The 16,218-nt window shown below is 37.0% G+C and overlaps 1 protein-coding gene across 1 annotated transcript; it reads right to left on the bottom strand.

Moving 5' to 3' along the window:
* Positions 1-1,763: 1,763 nt before the first annotated feature.
* LOC149780543 (uncharacterized) lies at positions 1,764-14,429 on the bottom strand. Its single transcript, XM_089936217.1, has 5 exons — positions 13,547-14,429; positions 9,147-9,281; positions 6,731-6,814; positions 3,336-3,383; positions 1,764-2,296 (listed from the first exon to the last, which is right to left on the bottom strand). Exons 1-5 carry the CDS (start codon positions 13,794-13,796, stop codon positions 1,764-1,766), a joined length of 1,050 nt encoding a protein of 349 aa, XP_089792343.1. The 5' UTR covers positions 13,797-14,429.
* Positions 14,430-16,218: the final 1,789 nt, after the last annotated feature.

Raw genomic sequence — 16,218 nt, 5'->3', positions numbered from 1 at the left:
CACACTGTTGTTTATTTTTGGAGTAGGTCTTAGACCTTTGAACCTTTTGAGAAAATTTGTTAATTGTCGAAGAACTAGACATCCAATATAGAGATGATTCTGTCACCGGGTTACCTCCCATTTTGTTTCATATAGGGCACATTGATATAATTTGCAGTTTAATTGAATTGACCTTGAGCTGTTAATGGAAAAGGTATGGTCCTGAGTACCGGCGTCTTTTGTATTTCTCACAAGTGTTAAACTTGTAGTGCGGTTAAATCAATGTTTTTTGTTTGTATTCTGTATTATCCCTGCTACCAAAAACACATGAAACTTTAATTTTGTAATTTTCTTTAATAAAGTGTTATGAATGTATACGCATCCTCCTGTAGGAGACGAACTATACTTTTGTAACCTGTATAATAATATTCTTTCTCCATTTAAAATGCATTTCATGTATTTACGCATATTTTTGTAAGATCCAAGAATAGCACTTTCTACTCTGATTTTTACAAGTATCTTTCATTCATACACTGCACATTGATTACTGTCAGAGGAATTATGAACGACTTGATCTATTGGCGAGTTAATTGCTGGGTCGCCAAGCGGAAAGGGGGCGCTGACCAGTTATGATGTACTTTTGAGAGAGTGACGTATGTAAGGTGAAGTTGTTTGCATTTGAAACATGCACAGTGGAGAGAATGTTGGCATTCCTCTATGCTACTTTAATGTAATGTGCCTGACATTTCTGTGGATATTGTACTTTTGGAAATTGTACATGATCTGAGCACAGGGATAACTAAAATGACTGCTCCCTTGTGCTAAAAAAAAATCAGCCTGAATTAGTCTAAAGTACGTTATGCGTAGCAACTATTAAAATAGGGAAAATTAATTTTGCCAGACTAGACAATACCAGCTTCTGAAAGTGCAATGAATGAATTACCAAATGTATAAAATGTATTAAAAAAAAGTTATCAGCTCTTTATTTTATATACAATTTACCTCTGAAGTTCAGGAAGTGAAAATGACCAAGTGGAGCTAGCACTTTTTTGAAAGGCGCACATTTGAAGTAAGGCCAAGCTGTATAATCTATAATCCGAATTACACCCATCAATCATACACCAAAATAAAGGGAATCAAAGTTTCTTTGAACTATACCTAAGATATACAAGGTCTTTTTTAATAGCCAGTATGACTAGCGAGGAAATCCGGGGAAATTATTTTTCTGTAAAATTCTAACCCTATGCAAAATATGAAACTGTAGAGCGCCACCAGAAGTGTTTAAGCATGAATGTCGTACTTCCCTGCTATGATAAATCTTTTTAAGGTATATGCGCTACGTCCGGAAGGGGTGGGGTTGGCTGGTGCTTGCAGCCAAGGCGAAAAGGTGCTTAACATGCATACACGAATTTGACTCCTAATAGTGCACATATTATAATCTGTCTCTGATATATATATATATATATATATATATATATATATATATATATATATATATATATATATATATATATATATATATATATATATACACATATACATACATACATACATACATACATACATACATATGTGTGTCAGACTTTTAAAACTCTACTATTTTAGCAGGATTGTGTCTTGATTCACTGACTTGAAAAAGGAGTTTAAAAAATTCAGCTTAAAAGGAAAATGAACTGATGGCTTGTTATCATCATGGCATACAGATTTTACTTCATTTTTGATCAGATACTGATAAGAAATATGCAAAGAAGGCTTTCCTTCGTTTATAAGTCGAATTCTTCAAATCAGGTAAAATATGTTTTCAGATATCCATCAAGGCTTCCAGAGGTAGTAGATATGGGTGCATCATTCGGAGGACTTCCTCCAAAGTTTTCACTACCAGATGACCAATAGCCGGTAGAAGATCGAATCATTCCGGATGACATACCTGCATACTGATTGGCTGAGCCAAGTAATCCGAGTGAAGAGCTGTGGTATGGCGAGAAGATATAGTCCGAGTGTATTCGATACGATGTCGTCGATTCCGTAATCCCCGGTTGCATTGCTTGAGCCAAGCCCCCAAAGTCGAATTTGTAAGCGTAACGCTTTCCGTGTACTTTTGTCATAATATTTTTGTCATAATAATAGCGCAATGCACGACTTAACTTATCGTAATTCATATTCGGTTTGCTTTTTCTCTCGCCCCATTTCCGGGCCACTTCGTCTGGATCTACAAGTTTGAATTCCCCATTCGTTCCTTCCCACGTAATGAAGCCTGCGTTACTGCTGTCCGACAGTAGCTCGAGCAGAAACTGCCAAAGTTGTATTTGACCAGAACCTATTAATAAAAATTGAATACTATACTGTTAAAACAAGAAATCAAAGAAAAGAAAAATAATGTGGTGCTGGGATAGAAGAAATATGCCAAACTATATGTCGCTACATGACGCATTTACCATGGTGCCAGATGGTATTTGGGATAGATTTGTTAAGTATAATAATTAAAAATATATATGCATCGATTATATGATCAACAAATTTCATTAAATAACGTTTTGCATGTTTCATATTCTTTTTTACAATCTTACAATCTGTGCAGAATCTATGTAGATCCATTCTCTTGCATAGTTTGCAGTACAATCCAGGCTCTTTTACACTTTCAATAATTCGATCAGTTTTAAATATTTTCAATTCCTTGCTGGGCAATCCCTGAAGTCAAAAAGGTTTACAACATCTTTGAATTGGTGTGGGTGAAAACAGGAATAAGAGATTATATCACTCCTTCCAAGGCTTTAAAATTTCTCTTGAGTTTTGATAGCAACTGGTTTAATACTGTCAACAAATCAACAATATTGGGTATATTAATTCAGAGAGGGAAAAATCAGGAACTTTTGGTTCCTAAGCCGTTTAAACGTTAGATTTTGTCAATCAAACTTCAGAGTAACTAAACACCCAAAATCATGTTCAAGAGATAGGATTATAACATCCCACAGCCTCGTCTTGATTTATCAATCTTTTCTACTCTCCTGATACTTTCAAGTCAAGTCCTATCCGGAATTTGCAAAACCTTGGCCCGTGCTCTGTGGGGACGACTTAAGATTTATGACTTGTACTTAGATTGAAAATGAAATCAAAGTGTATATTAATCAATATTTCCACACAGTTCCACAAAACCAATTTTGTAACTTTGAATGCACTAGTATTGTAATTACCACTCTTTGATGATTCTTAATATCCTGATTTAAGCGTTCACAGATGAGACTGAGTTTCCACTCCCTCTGCTCTCTTTCATAAGCAGAGATAATGTTATAATGGACTATCTTGTTCACTTACGTACTCAACTAAAAGTTTGATGTAATAAACAGCATGATGCTCACCTGTGCTACTTAATCTACTTGACATGTGACCAAACAGCTTGTAGGGATCTGAAAAATACAGTCCAAAAGCCAGTAAACATAATTTACTAAATGACGATAGAGATTATTGAGAAAACAAGTCGAGGATACGTATACATATATCACAACAAATACACTTATCATCAGGTTCAATGAGACTGTGAGTCACTTTTTTTATTTATTCCGCGAGGTAATTTCGAAAGCTATTTCAACCATTTTATTGAAAATGTACCGGAAATCCGTGTAAGCAAGGACACGTGATTGGCTTAGGTGGCAGGGTCCAGTTTCGTAAATTGGCCCCAGGCAAATTTCTTAACTTAAGGCTATGGTGTGACTTTTTTAGCTATTATTGTTTACTATTTAAAGATATGGACATATTTGCGAACTAGGTGTTTCAGGCTTGTGTTGTTGTTAAAATTGATGTCAGACATGTACACCTTCCATAGTTACTATGCGGTATGTTGATAGTGAAATACCAATAGTTGACTAGGAAGAAGAGCTAGCCTCCCGAAGCAGTAAACACATGGTTTTGGGGCAAGTAGAATATCTCAAAATCGGCTTGGATGACAACTATTTTCAGTTGCATTAGCCTGTTTAGAACACACTGTTTTGCAGAATTGCCGTCTAGGAAAAGGGCTTGTGTTCGCACTGTGAGCATCACATGGTGTCAAAAATGACCTTCGGACATAAAAATGTGCCGTTAGAAATTTAGGGGTGGGATGCATAAACTTCTGATATGAACTGCCACTGACTTCTTTGGTTAAGTTGATAATATTCTTATGCTTTGTTTTAATATAGGTGTCCAAGAAATATGGACCTTTTTGAGCTCACTTGTGTATTTGATTTTTTATCATTTTTTATACTAGGTCGCTGATTGCGGCATTAAATTTGTACATAAAAATTGGCCCCTGCCCCCTTAAGTGAACCAATGACGTACTAATTTATTGGGGTTCAGTTATATTTTGGTTGAGTTGGACCAAAAGCGCATAAAGTTATTTTTCCTAAAGACTCATCTGTGACTTAACATAAGATTTGGTTAAGGTGTTAGTCAAACATCGAAGCGGGGACAATATGTCACATGAGTATTTTAGTAAGGCTTATGTTTGTGAGAAGTCAATCGACGTTGCATTAGGAAATTTAAAAACGTCATTCGTGTCTTGATTCTAAGTGCGAGTCGTAATGTATGTATGTATGTATGTATGTATGTATGTATGTATGTATGTATGTATGTATGTATGTATGTATGTAACCTTCTATTCACGTGTAAGGGAGGAAACTTGCGATAACACACCACCCTGTCCAATCACAGGCTTGTCGCCGCATCAATAAAATTCACAGACCCTAGGCACGGAAATATCTGATCGATCCGCCAAGGTGTCGATAGGTTAACATGTTGGAACCTTGCATGGCGAAGATGATTATGTTGTTGTTGTGGTCTAATGACAATTTATCATATGCCAATTTATCAGCACGTGCTAGGCTATGCTTGGCGGTCAGTACATCTGGTGGAGAAGGAGCCCCGGTAAGTGCGAGTGCCATGGACCACTCGGCCACCCAGGCCCCTACCCATTGTGCACTGGAAAAATCAACAAATTAACAATTATAAACGCCAACTGTGACAAGACCAGTGCTTAGTGAATCTGAAGCCGGTGATACTTGAATTTCAGTGGGCAGCATACTTAATGCCAGACGATGGTAAATGCAGAAATTCTTTTACAAATCGGTCGTATTTTGCCGGTCAGTATAAATAATTTTCGATTGCTATTGGGTTTAGACTAGTAAAATTGTAACAATGTACCCGCTGCCTCGAAGAAAAGTACCCACAATAGGCGTTATTTTGTAATTCAATCTATCTCTTCGTGTATTTATAAAGGATAACATATATATATATATATATATATATATATATATATATATATATATATATATATATATATATATATATATATATATATATATATATATATTCTACTTAGATGACATTTTCATATCCAGAGAACGTTGCCACTGTGTTTTCGTCACCCTTTATTTTACATGGATTAGATATGTACATGATACTCTTTACATGCGCGAGAGTCCGTGCCACAGCTTTTATATTAGTCTATGCATTCTCCTACAATAACACGATTTTAACATTGCACTCGGTGAGGACAATATATTTTTCAAATTTACAAATTATTGCGCGGACAGAACAATATATAGCTTGAAACACGCAAGGTATGAAAGGATTAAATAGTTTTCGGCTATATTGTAATTGTGGCATATAAATAAGTTAGAAGGCGGGGTACTATTTATAACGGTTCTGAACCTATGTACTATTTTTTGTCACGAAAGTTCGTGGGGGGGGAGAGCTACTAGGAAATGTACTTTGCAAAATTTTCTCTTGTAGACTTCATCCAACTGGTGCTCTGGTATTTCATGATATGCGATTTTCTTATCCTTATCCATCAAATTAAGCGAAGGAAACCGATTACATTACCTACTTCTCATGTCCCTGCCGCAGCCACTACTGCTGTTACATTTTTTTGTTTTTGTTTTTAAAAGAAAACACAAACAAGGAATCATTTATAGAGAAGCCGTCGTGATTTTTGGAAGCAATTATTTGCAAGTGAGTTACGTTCGTGTTGTGCTGCATCTCCTTGATGCCTCAATCGCAATTTATCGAGCATATTAGTTACTATAAAACATGCCGCGAATATGTGGAACATGCAGGCCCGGCCCTAGGGCAAGGCGAACGAGGCAACCGCTTTGGGCGCCGCGCTAACTCGCAATGCAATTTTTTCGCTTGGGCCACCCTGCTCGTCGCTTGCTGCCTTGGGCCCCGCACATCTGAGGACCGGGCCTGAGAAAATGGCGACTATTTTGGAAAAAGCTTCAAAAAGTCGTAAACTGCTTTCTTTGCACTTAGGAATACCTATGTTTATCCAAATCAGCCTGACGGAAAATCCAAAAGTATTCCGGTTGTTTCGGCAGAATGATACATAGGCAAATAATCCTTTGGCAAAAGAAAATGTAAAAATCGCACACGATATGAAATACAAGGTTATTCAAGGAATGGCGGTAGTTGAAATATGTGACTGCCCATGACTCTAGCTCTTATATATATATATATATATATATATATATATATATATATATATATATATATATATATATATATATATATATATATATATATATATATATATATATATATATATATATATATATATATGTGTGTGTGTGTGTGTGTGTGTGTGTGTGTGTGTGGTTTATTGCTCAAATTAATAACATATAGAGCAAAATAAATAAATAAATGTCTCCTTTCATTGGTTCTTTGTACTACCGTCTTAAAATTTCATCAGTCGAGATAGATACAATTTAAAATTTGTACTTACCTATACTGCCTTGCGTTTTCCAGACACCGTCGTCCATGCCATGTGTTTTTTCTAGTTTTCGTAAGGGGTTACATGCTCCCATTTCTACAAATACGTATGGGACACCAATATAATCGAACAGTTCAAGAATATTTGTCCAAGCGAGAAATTAACCTGTGCTTTCAGGCACCAATCTTCTAGTTCTGTACATTTTTTAGCACAATGCTTAGCCTGCAGTCTAGTAATCCCAGCATATTGTTTAACATTTATAGCTGGAAAAAATCTTTAACGCAAAAATATATTGGTTCTCTTTACAATTATTTGTATGGAGTAGGTCGTAGCTTAAGGATGGTCGTTTAATAACTGTGACTATCAAACATTTTTGAAAAATTGACTTTGTTAGCAAAGTTCCATCTTTGCTAGCCAAGCTTCGATAATCCCCTCTACATAGGGTTATCGGAACCTTGGCTGGCGATGATGACATACTTCAGGATCCAAGTATTCCAAAAGCACGAAAAAATTGTATTGGCTGATATATCACTGTCCATAAAATAAGAACTGAATGCGCATTGAAAACTGTATAACACACCGAAATAGCAAGTAACGTCATACAGATGACGTAATTTCTTCATTTGGAGTTGCGCAGTAAACATTGATTTTACAAAAGAGGACATACTTAAAACTACACATATATAAGACTGGTCGATTTAGATGAAATAATTGTATGTACCGTTCAGCATCATGATAAATAAAGCACTGACAGATGACCGCAATAAAAGCAAGACTCAAATGCATACACTCTAAAACGAGTTTTAAACCATTCAGCAACGTAGAGAGCGATCACAGGCCCTGGGGTAAGAAACACCCGGTCCTCTAAAAGTTCTTTTTCAAACAAAATTTGTCTTTTGTAAAGATATATACCCGGTTGTCCCCGGCCCCCTCTTGTCGGCCCGGAAACCATTAGGTCTGAACCCTGGAGTCTCGGGTTCGAATCCACCAAGTAGTAATCTATTTTTGTCATACGCCTTAATGAAAACTCGAGTTCTAAAATCCAGAAGAACCTCATCAGTGCGAGTTTCCTCCCATGATTCCCATCCCGCGATTGATATTTGGACAGTTATGCCTAATGGGAGGTCAGAGCGCATCTCCTATGCAAAACATGGAATTCACAGAAAACACGCGGTAGCATCATACAATAGTCGCTTTATCCAGGGACGAGCATTTGTATGCGACTCTCTACAAACCATACCTGCCTGAAATCGATAAGTAGCTCATTTTGTTTTTCATTCATAACAGTTAAAACCGATTTCCTCTCTTTAATAAGCCGACACACGAGACAAAATTACCGTATTTACAGATTGGACCTCCTACTAGGCAATTTCTCACAATACTTGATCACGTAATCCAAGATCTCCCAACCTGCATTTTCTTTGGCGTCAGGGTCCAAAAAGATCACGTGATATAAGCAACCTTATCTAGAAAAAGGCCGTTACGTTCGATTACACTGGTCTTTTGGCTATGATTTAATATGTTCGTAAATACTGCATAATCGGCTCATAACAGTCAAAATATCCAAAATAGGGTGAGAAAGATCACAGGAAACGCAGACTAAATTTTCAGGGACAGGAGCAGGGCCGTAAAGAGAGATCACGGGCCCTTGGGTAAAAAAAATAACCTGGGCCTCTCCTGGTTCTTGTTCGAACACAATTTTTCTTTTATAAAATTAAAAGGTGTTGTTCGGCCCGGGCCCCGGGGATATATCCCCGGTTGTCCCACCCCCTCTTGTCGGCCATTTACAGGTGTCTAAAATAAAAGGAAACAACTGTCGCCCAGTCTTATTTGAGGTCTGATGGACAGAAGAATACCAGACATAAATGACTCGGTCCCGTATGCACTAAATCACTGAACCCGGGTGTGCACTCTGAGCCAAAGCTGTCTGTCATACGTCACCGCTTCGGTAGCCTAGTGGTTAGAGCGTCCGCCTCGGATGCGGGGTGTCGCGGGTTCGACCCCCAGCCGAGTCATACCAAAGACTTACAAAAATGGTACTAACAGCTGCCTCGTTTGGCGCTCAGCCTTAAGAGATTAGTGTTAGGACTGGTCGGCCTAGTGTCAGGATAATGTGACTGTGGGGGACATCATGCTACATGTCTGCGGCATGATGCCCCAGTGCTGGACATCACTCTAAACTGCCACACTGCAGACATCGTAGCGATATGACTGAAAAATTGTTAAAGCTACGTTAAAATCCAAATCACACACACACACACACACACACACACACACACACACACACACACACACATGTCCTATCTTTATCAGATTATTAGCAAATAAGCCATAAATATTTCATATGCATATGTATATGTGACTAAATGTATTATTACTGAAGATGATTAGTTTCATATATCTAAAAATAAACCCACCAGAACCTTACCTTTCTGACTACTTTCAGAGCTGTCAAGTGAGTCACGAAAGACCGGATATGGCCAAACATTTTGAAAGACTTGACCTGAAGTTGTGGACTGGCTTACCCGCTGTGTCTGCGACATCAATAACGGCTGGCTTGCTGCTTAAAATCAAAATTCAAAAGTCATTATTTCCATTTATGATTCAAGTACGGAAATAAATTTTTAAATCGTAAATTAAAAAAGGGTACCAGTTATCTGCATCTTTATTTCTTCAAGCGCCTTTGAGGGAAGAGTCTTGGTGGCTGTGGTGTTGCTGTGCCGTGAAGCACCAAACCATGCATTCAAGTACCTTTGCATTCAGGCCGATAAATCAGACCCACACCTATAATAATACTGACTGACGGTTTCGGGGCTGATATCGCTATTCATTAAAACTTGCAAAAATATGTTACCACCCTTGTCTGCACACATTGGTGTATATTTTATGCACTTACCGGTATTTCCAGCGGCTATTAAGCTACCGTCGGATGAAGTTTTTTTGGTTTTTTTTGCGATAAGTACATACTATTTCTGGACCAAATCATACATACATACATACATACATACATACATACATACATACATACATACATACATACATACATACATACATACATACATACATACATATATATATATAGATTATCAAAAGATACAAATGAAAAAGGATAGCTAGCATAGCTAATTGGCTGGCTAGCTAGCTACCTAGGATTAAATGACTATATAGGATAGATAGCATAGCTAATTGGCTGGCTAGCTAGCTACCTAGGATTAAATGACTATATAGGATAGATAGCATAGCTAATTGGCTGGCTAGCTAGCTACCTAGGATTAAAGGACTATTTAGGATAGATAGCATATCTAATTGGCTGGCTAGCTAGCTACCTAAGATTCAAAGACTATATAGAATAGATAGCAGTGCTGATTGGCTGGCTAGCTAGTTACCTAGGATGAAAGGAATATGTAGGATAGATATCATAGCTAATTGGCTGGCTAGCTAGCTATCTAGGATTAAAGGACTATGTAGGATAGATGTCATAGCTAATTGGCTGGCTAGCTAGCTACCTAGGATTAAAGGACTTTATAGGATCGAGTGAAAACTAATCTGGCAAAGTTCAAATAGAATGCAATGTTTTTAATGAACATCTCTGAATACAAACAAATCTATTATTAATACTTGTCAGTTAACATGTCAGAAAGAATCTATTACTCTTTGTACCTTTTAAAATAAAACATGGCTGATGTTAACGAGTGTGTACGCAAAAAGGATTTACTAATGTATTGTAATAATGTATTATTCCTCAAAACAAAATATTGAAAATGTCACTGAAAGTCAAATTTGAATAAATTTAGCCTTTTTCTCACTCTCGACGGAGAGGAGGTGGATGTGGCTGGCGGTGTTGAGAAGGCAAAGCCAGCAATAAGACCCCCAATTTATTAAAATACTGAGAAGTTGGTGTGGGAGGGGGAGAGGGTTCAAGATCATGCAATCTACTGAAGGACGGATGGGATGGACAAACAGAATAAAGACACCACAGTATGTCCCACGCTTTTTAAAATGTCATGTTTGGCGAATAAAGAAAGAAAGAAAGGAAGGAAGGAAGGAAGAAGGAAAGAAAGAAAGATATATAATATCTGGTTAAGAAGTGACAACCTTTATTTGTCATGATGAGCATAATAAAAAGTTAGCCGCACTTGCAAGTTACTTCAAACATGTGAATTATGAGATGAAGCCAACGTATCTGATTAAACACGTATTTGTTTAAAGGATTTTCCGTAAAATAATGAGTGGTTGAAAATATCAGTGGATATATACACCTGTAGATAGATGGATGGCTAAATGACTGGAGTCAATCAGACAGATAGATGTGTGGGTTTTTCATTTTATTTTTAACGTAGCTTTAACATTTAACTCATATCGCTACGATGTCTGGAATGTGACAGTTTATAGTGATGTCTAGCACTGGGGCATCATGCCGCAGACATGTAGCATCATGTCCCACCCAGTCACATTATCCTGACACCAGGTCGACCAATCCTAACATTATCCTCTTAATGCTGAGCGCCACGCGAGGCAGCTGCTAGTACCATTTTTATAAGACTTGACCGGGGTTCGAGAACCCGCAACCTCCCACATCTGAGGCGGGTGCTCTAACCACGAACGAACGAACGATAGTCAGATATATAAATAGAACTGTAGATACCGATGTCTAAATGATTGGAGACAGACAGACATATACATATATACATAGATATATTGATAGATACATATATAGATTAGAGCACATCTAACCCAATTTGTTTGATAAACTATAAAACAAATTTCTACACAATAAAAGAACAAAAATGTCAGGTCAGACAGTGACATATTAACTATGCTCCACCTCCAATTTGCATAACAATATTAAATTAAAGATTTGAAATATGACATTTTGTATATGCACTTAAAAAGCGTTGCTTTGTCATCGCTGACACAAATATTTCTAAAAAGTGTGCAACACAAATAGCAAAGTTATAGCGAAACGTATTACTGAAATGTTTCTCGATGTATCGGAGTTCAGTCAGTGAAAAATGGGAATTAGGGGTAGACGATTTTCAAAGAATAATATCGTAAAGTTTCTCGATATATCGGAGTTTTTTCAGTGAGAACTGGGAATAAGCGAAAGAGAGATAACTAAATAATAAAAGGCAGTTGTTTCACGGTCTGATTGGTCAGCCGTCTGCTATGGTACAAGTTTTTGACAGTTGTCGACGGGTCTGTAGTAGATGCATACTACTGGGGCCAGGTTAAGGCTTGGGGGTGGGTGGGTGCGGGCCACGTAAGATGGGGTTGGGTGGGTTTGCGTTATAAATCTAAAAAAAACACCATGAAAGCTGTCCTTAAACTGCCCTTTATATGTGTATAATTATTATACTATATTAGGCTAAGTATTAGACGGTTTAGACCTTTCTATGGTATATTTATACACATGCAATTTTATTCACGCAACCAAGGGGACGCTATGACTAGAGGGAGCCGGGGCACGTGCTCCATGGTCCCCTCCCCTTTAATCCGGCCTTGTATACAATTCCATTAGCTCACGGCCCAATCCAACTAGTATGTAGAATTTTAATATTTATTTCATCTACCCAGCTTTTCAAGGTAAGTTACTCTCAAATTAAATTCGAAACCGTTTGTGCCTCTTTCAATAGTTTTGTTTTTCCCAGTATTCGTATGTCCAAAAAAGTCTCTCCATTACAAACAGTATTTTGTATATATTTTTGTCTGATTTTTTAATTTTGAATTTTGTTCTTATACAAATTTGTTAAAGTTTCCTTCATACGATTTTTAAAATACATTATAATTTGGATCCTGCTAAAAAAAACTGTCTGTTTTAATTTCCTTTACAAATAGAAATCATGATGCACGAGAGAAAAATGTTACGCGGAAATTCTCAATGCAGATTAATAAAATATATCATGAAAAGGTTGGACGTCAGTTAAAGGGATATCAGAACAATTAATATGTCTGATTTATGCTGGAAAGTTTTGCTTCTGTATTCAAAGCATTTAAAATGCTAACTGTTACCTGAATTTGCATTCTCCGTTGAGCAATCCTGCAACAGGCAGTTAACAGCCATAATAAAATGTTTTGTCTCACCCGCTGGATCATGGCGAGACATAGGGTAATTTTTTATGGCTGCTACGTCGATGGTGTTATTGCCGCTAAAGTTAAAGTTTGTGCTAAAGGTTCTGCAAATCAGATGGAGGGGTGATGCAGAGACCCTCGGATGCATGTACGACACTGGGTTTTGCCCAACACTTAATGCAAATCGGACAGACCTTAGAGTGAGAAAACAACGCATCACAGATCACTTTCGTAACAATTAATTTCCCCGTACAGACAGATATGCTGTAGCGATTCGTCAAATGAAACGTTAAAAACTCTCGGACGGACGGACAGACAGAGACAGATAGAACGATAGATAGATATAAATGGATGGATTGATGGGAGGACGGACGGACATACGGATGATAGATAGATAGATATATGGATGGTTGGATGGATGGATGGATGAACGGACGGACGGACAGATAATAATAATAATAGTAATAATAATATTAATGCTAATAATAATAGATATATAGATAGATAAATGGATGGATGGATGGAAGGACTTACAGACGAATGAATGGATAGATAGATAGATAGATAGATAGATCCTCAATCAAAATGTATATGGTGGCAGCAGCCGTGTAGCTTGTTGGAACGGCGTTCCCTTACTCTTTTTGCGTTTTCCCTTACTTTCCTTCTGAGTAACATGCATTCTCTCACTTTTATTTGAGTTCTCTCATGTCTTTGTTTAGCACTACACCACGGGGTGGCGGATAAAACACTTATACTTACCTTTCGAATGTAACGGGTGTTTTAGATGTGGAGATTTACACTGCCTCAAGGTCTGATTCTTATCCGCAACTGAAACGATTTTGTTGGATTCGAATTTCGACATAGACTTTAACTCCGAAGATTTTTCGGAATGTTTCTGATCTTTGTATGTTTGATGGTAGTTAATACAAGTCTCTTTGGCAATCTCACCCAGTAGTCCACTAAATGGTCTCTTGAATTCGGGACCTTTGCATGCAGACGACGAAAACATGGGTTGGATTTGCTCATCCTTCCGTCCTGCGACGAAATGCGACGAGTAATGACCACCGTTTTGAGAGACAGGATGTGAAACTGAGGGACCAAAAGTCGCTCTTGGTGTCTGCGCAAAAGTGTTGACGTTATATTCCTGGCTTGCAATGTGTATTTCACTGGCATTATTGCGTGGATATAATCTGCAGTTATTCGAAAGTGTGTGCTCTTCCTTTTTTATTTTTTCCGAAAAGAAGTTTCCACGATTTTGCACTGATCCCGTAAAGTCGCTTCCGGGTAAAAATGCAGCATTTTGATATGGCGTAGAATAACCAAAGTTTCCATTTCTGCGAAAAAGTTTCTCCTGGTAGAAATCCTGTCAAGAAAAATAGACAACTTTTATAGACAAAATAAGTTAAGCGATTCTCACCAACTTAGAAGTCATTTTTTCTAAAATTATATTAAAAAGTGCTATAAAATATATACATTTTTGTTAATTTCGAGTTTGATAATTTTGATAAATATTCCCTTTTAAAGGTGAATATTTTTTCTAGACTTAGAATTTCTTCGTATTTTTTTTAGAAATCAATTTTTGTATAAAATATCCAAGGATTATCGTTGCTATTTTAGAGTCATATTCTCAAGTCCAGTCAAATATGTTTGTACTTTTGTCACCCACATGGACTCAAGGCTACAGTATGTGATTTATAAACGGATTTTCTGATCAGAGGATTCTTTTAGTACTCTAATTTATAATTCAAAATATATTTTTTGTAAAAACTGAAACAGGCTTTATGTTATAGCAAAAACAAGATATATTACTTCCACCTTACGCGGAATGACGGAACTATCTTCAAGTTTTCCAATTTCCTACAGCCCGTACTCACCATCTGAAGAAGTCTTTATTCCCCGGGGCTTTCCTGTTCAAACAGGGCAGTTTCCGGAGCTGAAATGTCGCCAAACGTTCATTGGAAAACTTTTATACGCAGAACTGTCCTGTTCCAGCCAGAATAATCGAACGTGCCTCTAAAGACCGCGTGCGTGCGAAGAATGTCTCGCTCAAACACTTGTCTTGAAGTTAATTGACAGGGAGTATTTTATTGTTAGTTATCAATTTCCCATAATGAAGGCAAACGACTCTTGTAAAGGAAAATAAGAAAACGCAATTTTATTTAAATAACAGAATATCAATAAGACGACAGCAGTTAGTGTGGTTTTATGCAGCTCACTATTCAAGAAGAGAAAAGGTGTGAAAGAAATGTTTCAACTCGTCTTTATTAAAATTTTTATTTATTTGATACAAGTAAGTGAAAATTGAAGGCATTTTTTTCTTACGGTTTGAATCTTTTAAATTTTTTATAAGTTATATAAAATGCCATGTATTCTTTTAAAGAGCGATATTAAAATCTGGAATGTACTATATTAATTAAAAGAATGAGACAAAATTAAATAAAAATGGAGATTAACAAAATCTTCAAGCACAAAACTTTGCACTAAGAATAACGTAAAACAAATCTTTTTGAATAGTTCTGCTAAATCTGCATTTCTCGTGTACTGCATCAAATAGCACATATTCACATTATCACGTAAGTGTGAGAAAAGGGAGACTGACCTTGACATTGACTATATAATGGAAATGGCTCATCTTCACGTCCCTGTAATTTTGTTCATTCCGTCGATGTACGAATCAGTAACACGTATATACGTACCTACATTTGTATCTTTGTGACAGTAGCGCATCAATACATTTTGGACCCCTCCCTTTGCAAAACAGAATCCTTGGGGACCCCTCCCGATAATAAAGAATTAATTTATTATTTTTGTTGGGAATTTATGGCCCCTGCTGGGTCTGCTGCCCATTTCACCCCCATGCAGTTGTGGAGATTGCTTGGGCGGTTGCAATTTGTATGTATGTATGTGTGTGTGTGTGTGTGTGTGTGTTTCATGTTGCCCAACAACCTTTTAGCTGCATCCAACTAGACCCTTCTTATTAAAGTTGTCAGTTTATGTGAAACTATTTTAATGCGACGGCAGATATATTATAATGCATACAAATATTATACAACCATTAAACATGAAATTAGCCTCAATTTTAACCTAACAGAAGAAAACCTTTCCTTTTCTACGTTAAACTAAAAGTGTCACATACATTTTTATACCCGAAACATTGTATTACAAGAGAGAGAGAGAGAGAGAGAGAGAGAGAGAGTTTTCGGTTGAATGATTTGATGCAGATACTCTGAGATGTTTAATTGCTAGAAATGTAATAATTACCGACGTACACAAATTTCCACAACACCGATGTGCTTTATCAGTATCAATATTAAAGATACCACGATGAATTAAATTCAAAGGAACGATTCGATTGGCTAATAGCTGTGGTCTGGATAATTCCACGAAGAAGGAAATTATCTCCGACATCAAAGGAAGCCGCTGGGCTGAAT

Source organism: Sinohyriopsis cumingii, chromosome 16, assembly GCF_028554795.1.
Source record: "Sinohyriopsis cumingii isolate HCF-2022 chromosome 16, ASM2855479v2, whole genome shotgun sequence".
NCBI classification, from domain to species: Eukaryota; Metazoa; Mollusca; class Bivalvia; order Unionida; family Unionidae; genus Sinohyriopsis; species Sinohyriopsis cumingii.
The sequence above is the reverse complement of the archived record's forward strand: the minus strand, read 5'-3'. Positions and strand labels throughout refer to the sequence as shown.

What these genes read in the sequence shown, in the direction of transcription:
- LOC149780543 (XM_089936217.1), bottom strand. Translation starts at nt 13,796, where the DNA reads ATGTTTTCGTCGTCTGCATGCAAAGGTCCCGAATTCAAGAGACCATTT. An exon ending in GAAAACGCAAGGCAGTATAG is followed by an intron (nt 3,384 to 6,730) that starts GTAAGTACAAAT and finishes TGTATTTTTCAG; the next exon opens with ATCCCTACAAGCTGTTTGGT. An exon ending in AAGTAGATTAAGTAGCACAG is followed by an intron (nt 2,297 to 3,335) that starts GTGAGCATCATG and finishes TTTTATTAATAG; the next exon opens with GTTCTGGTCAAATACAACTT.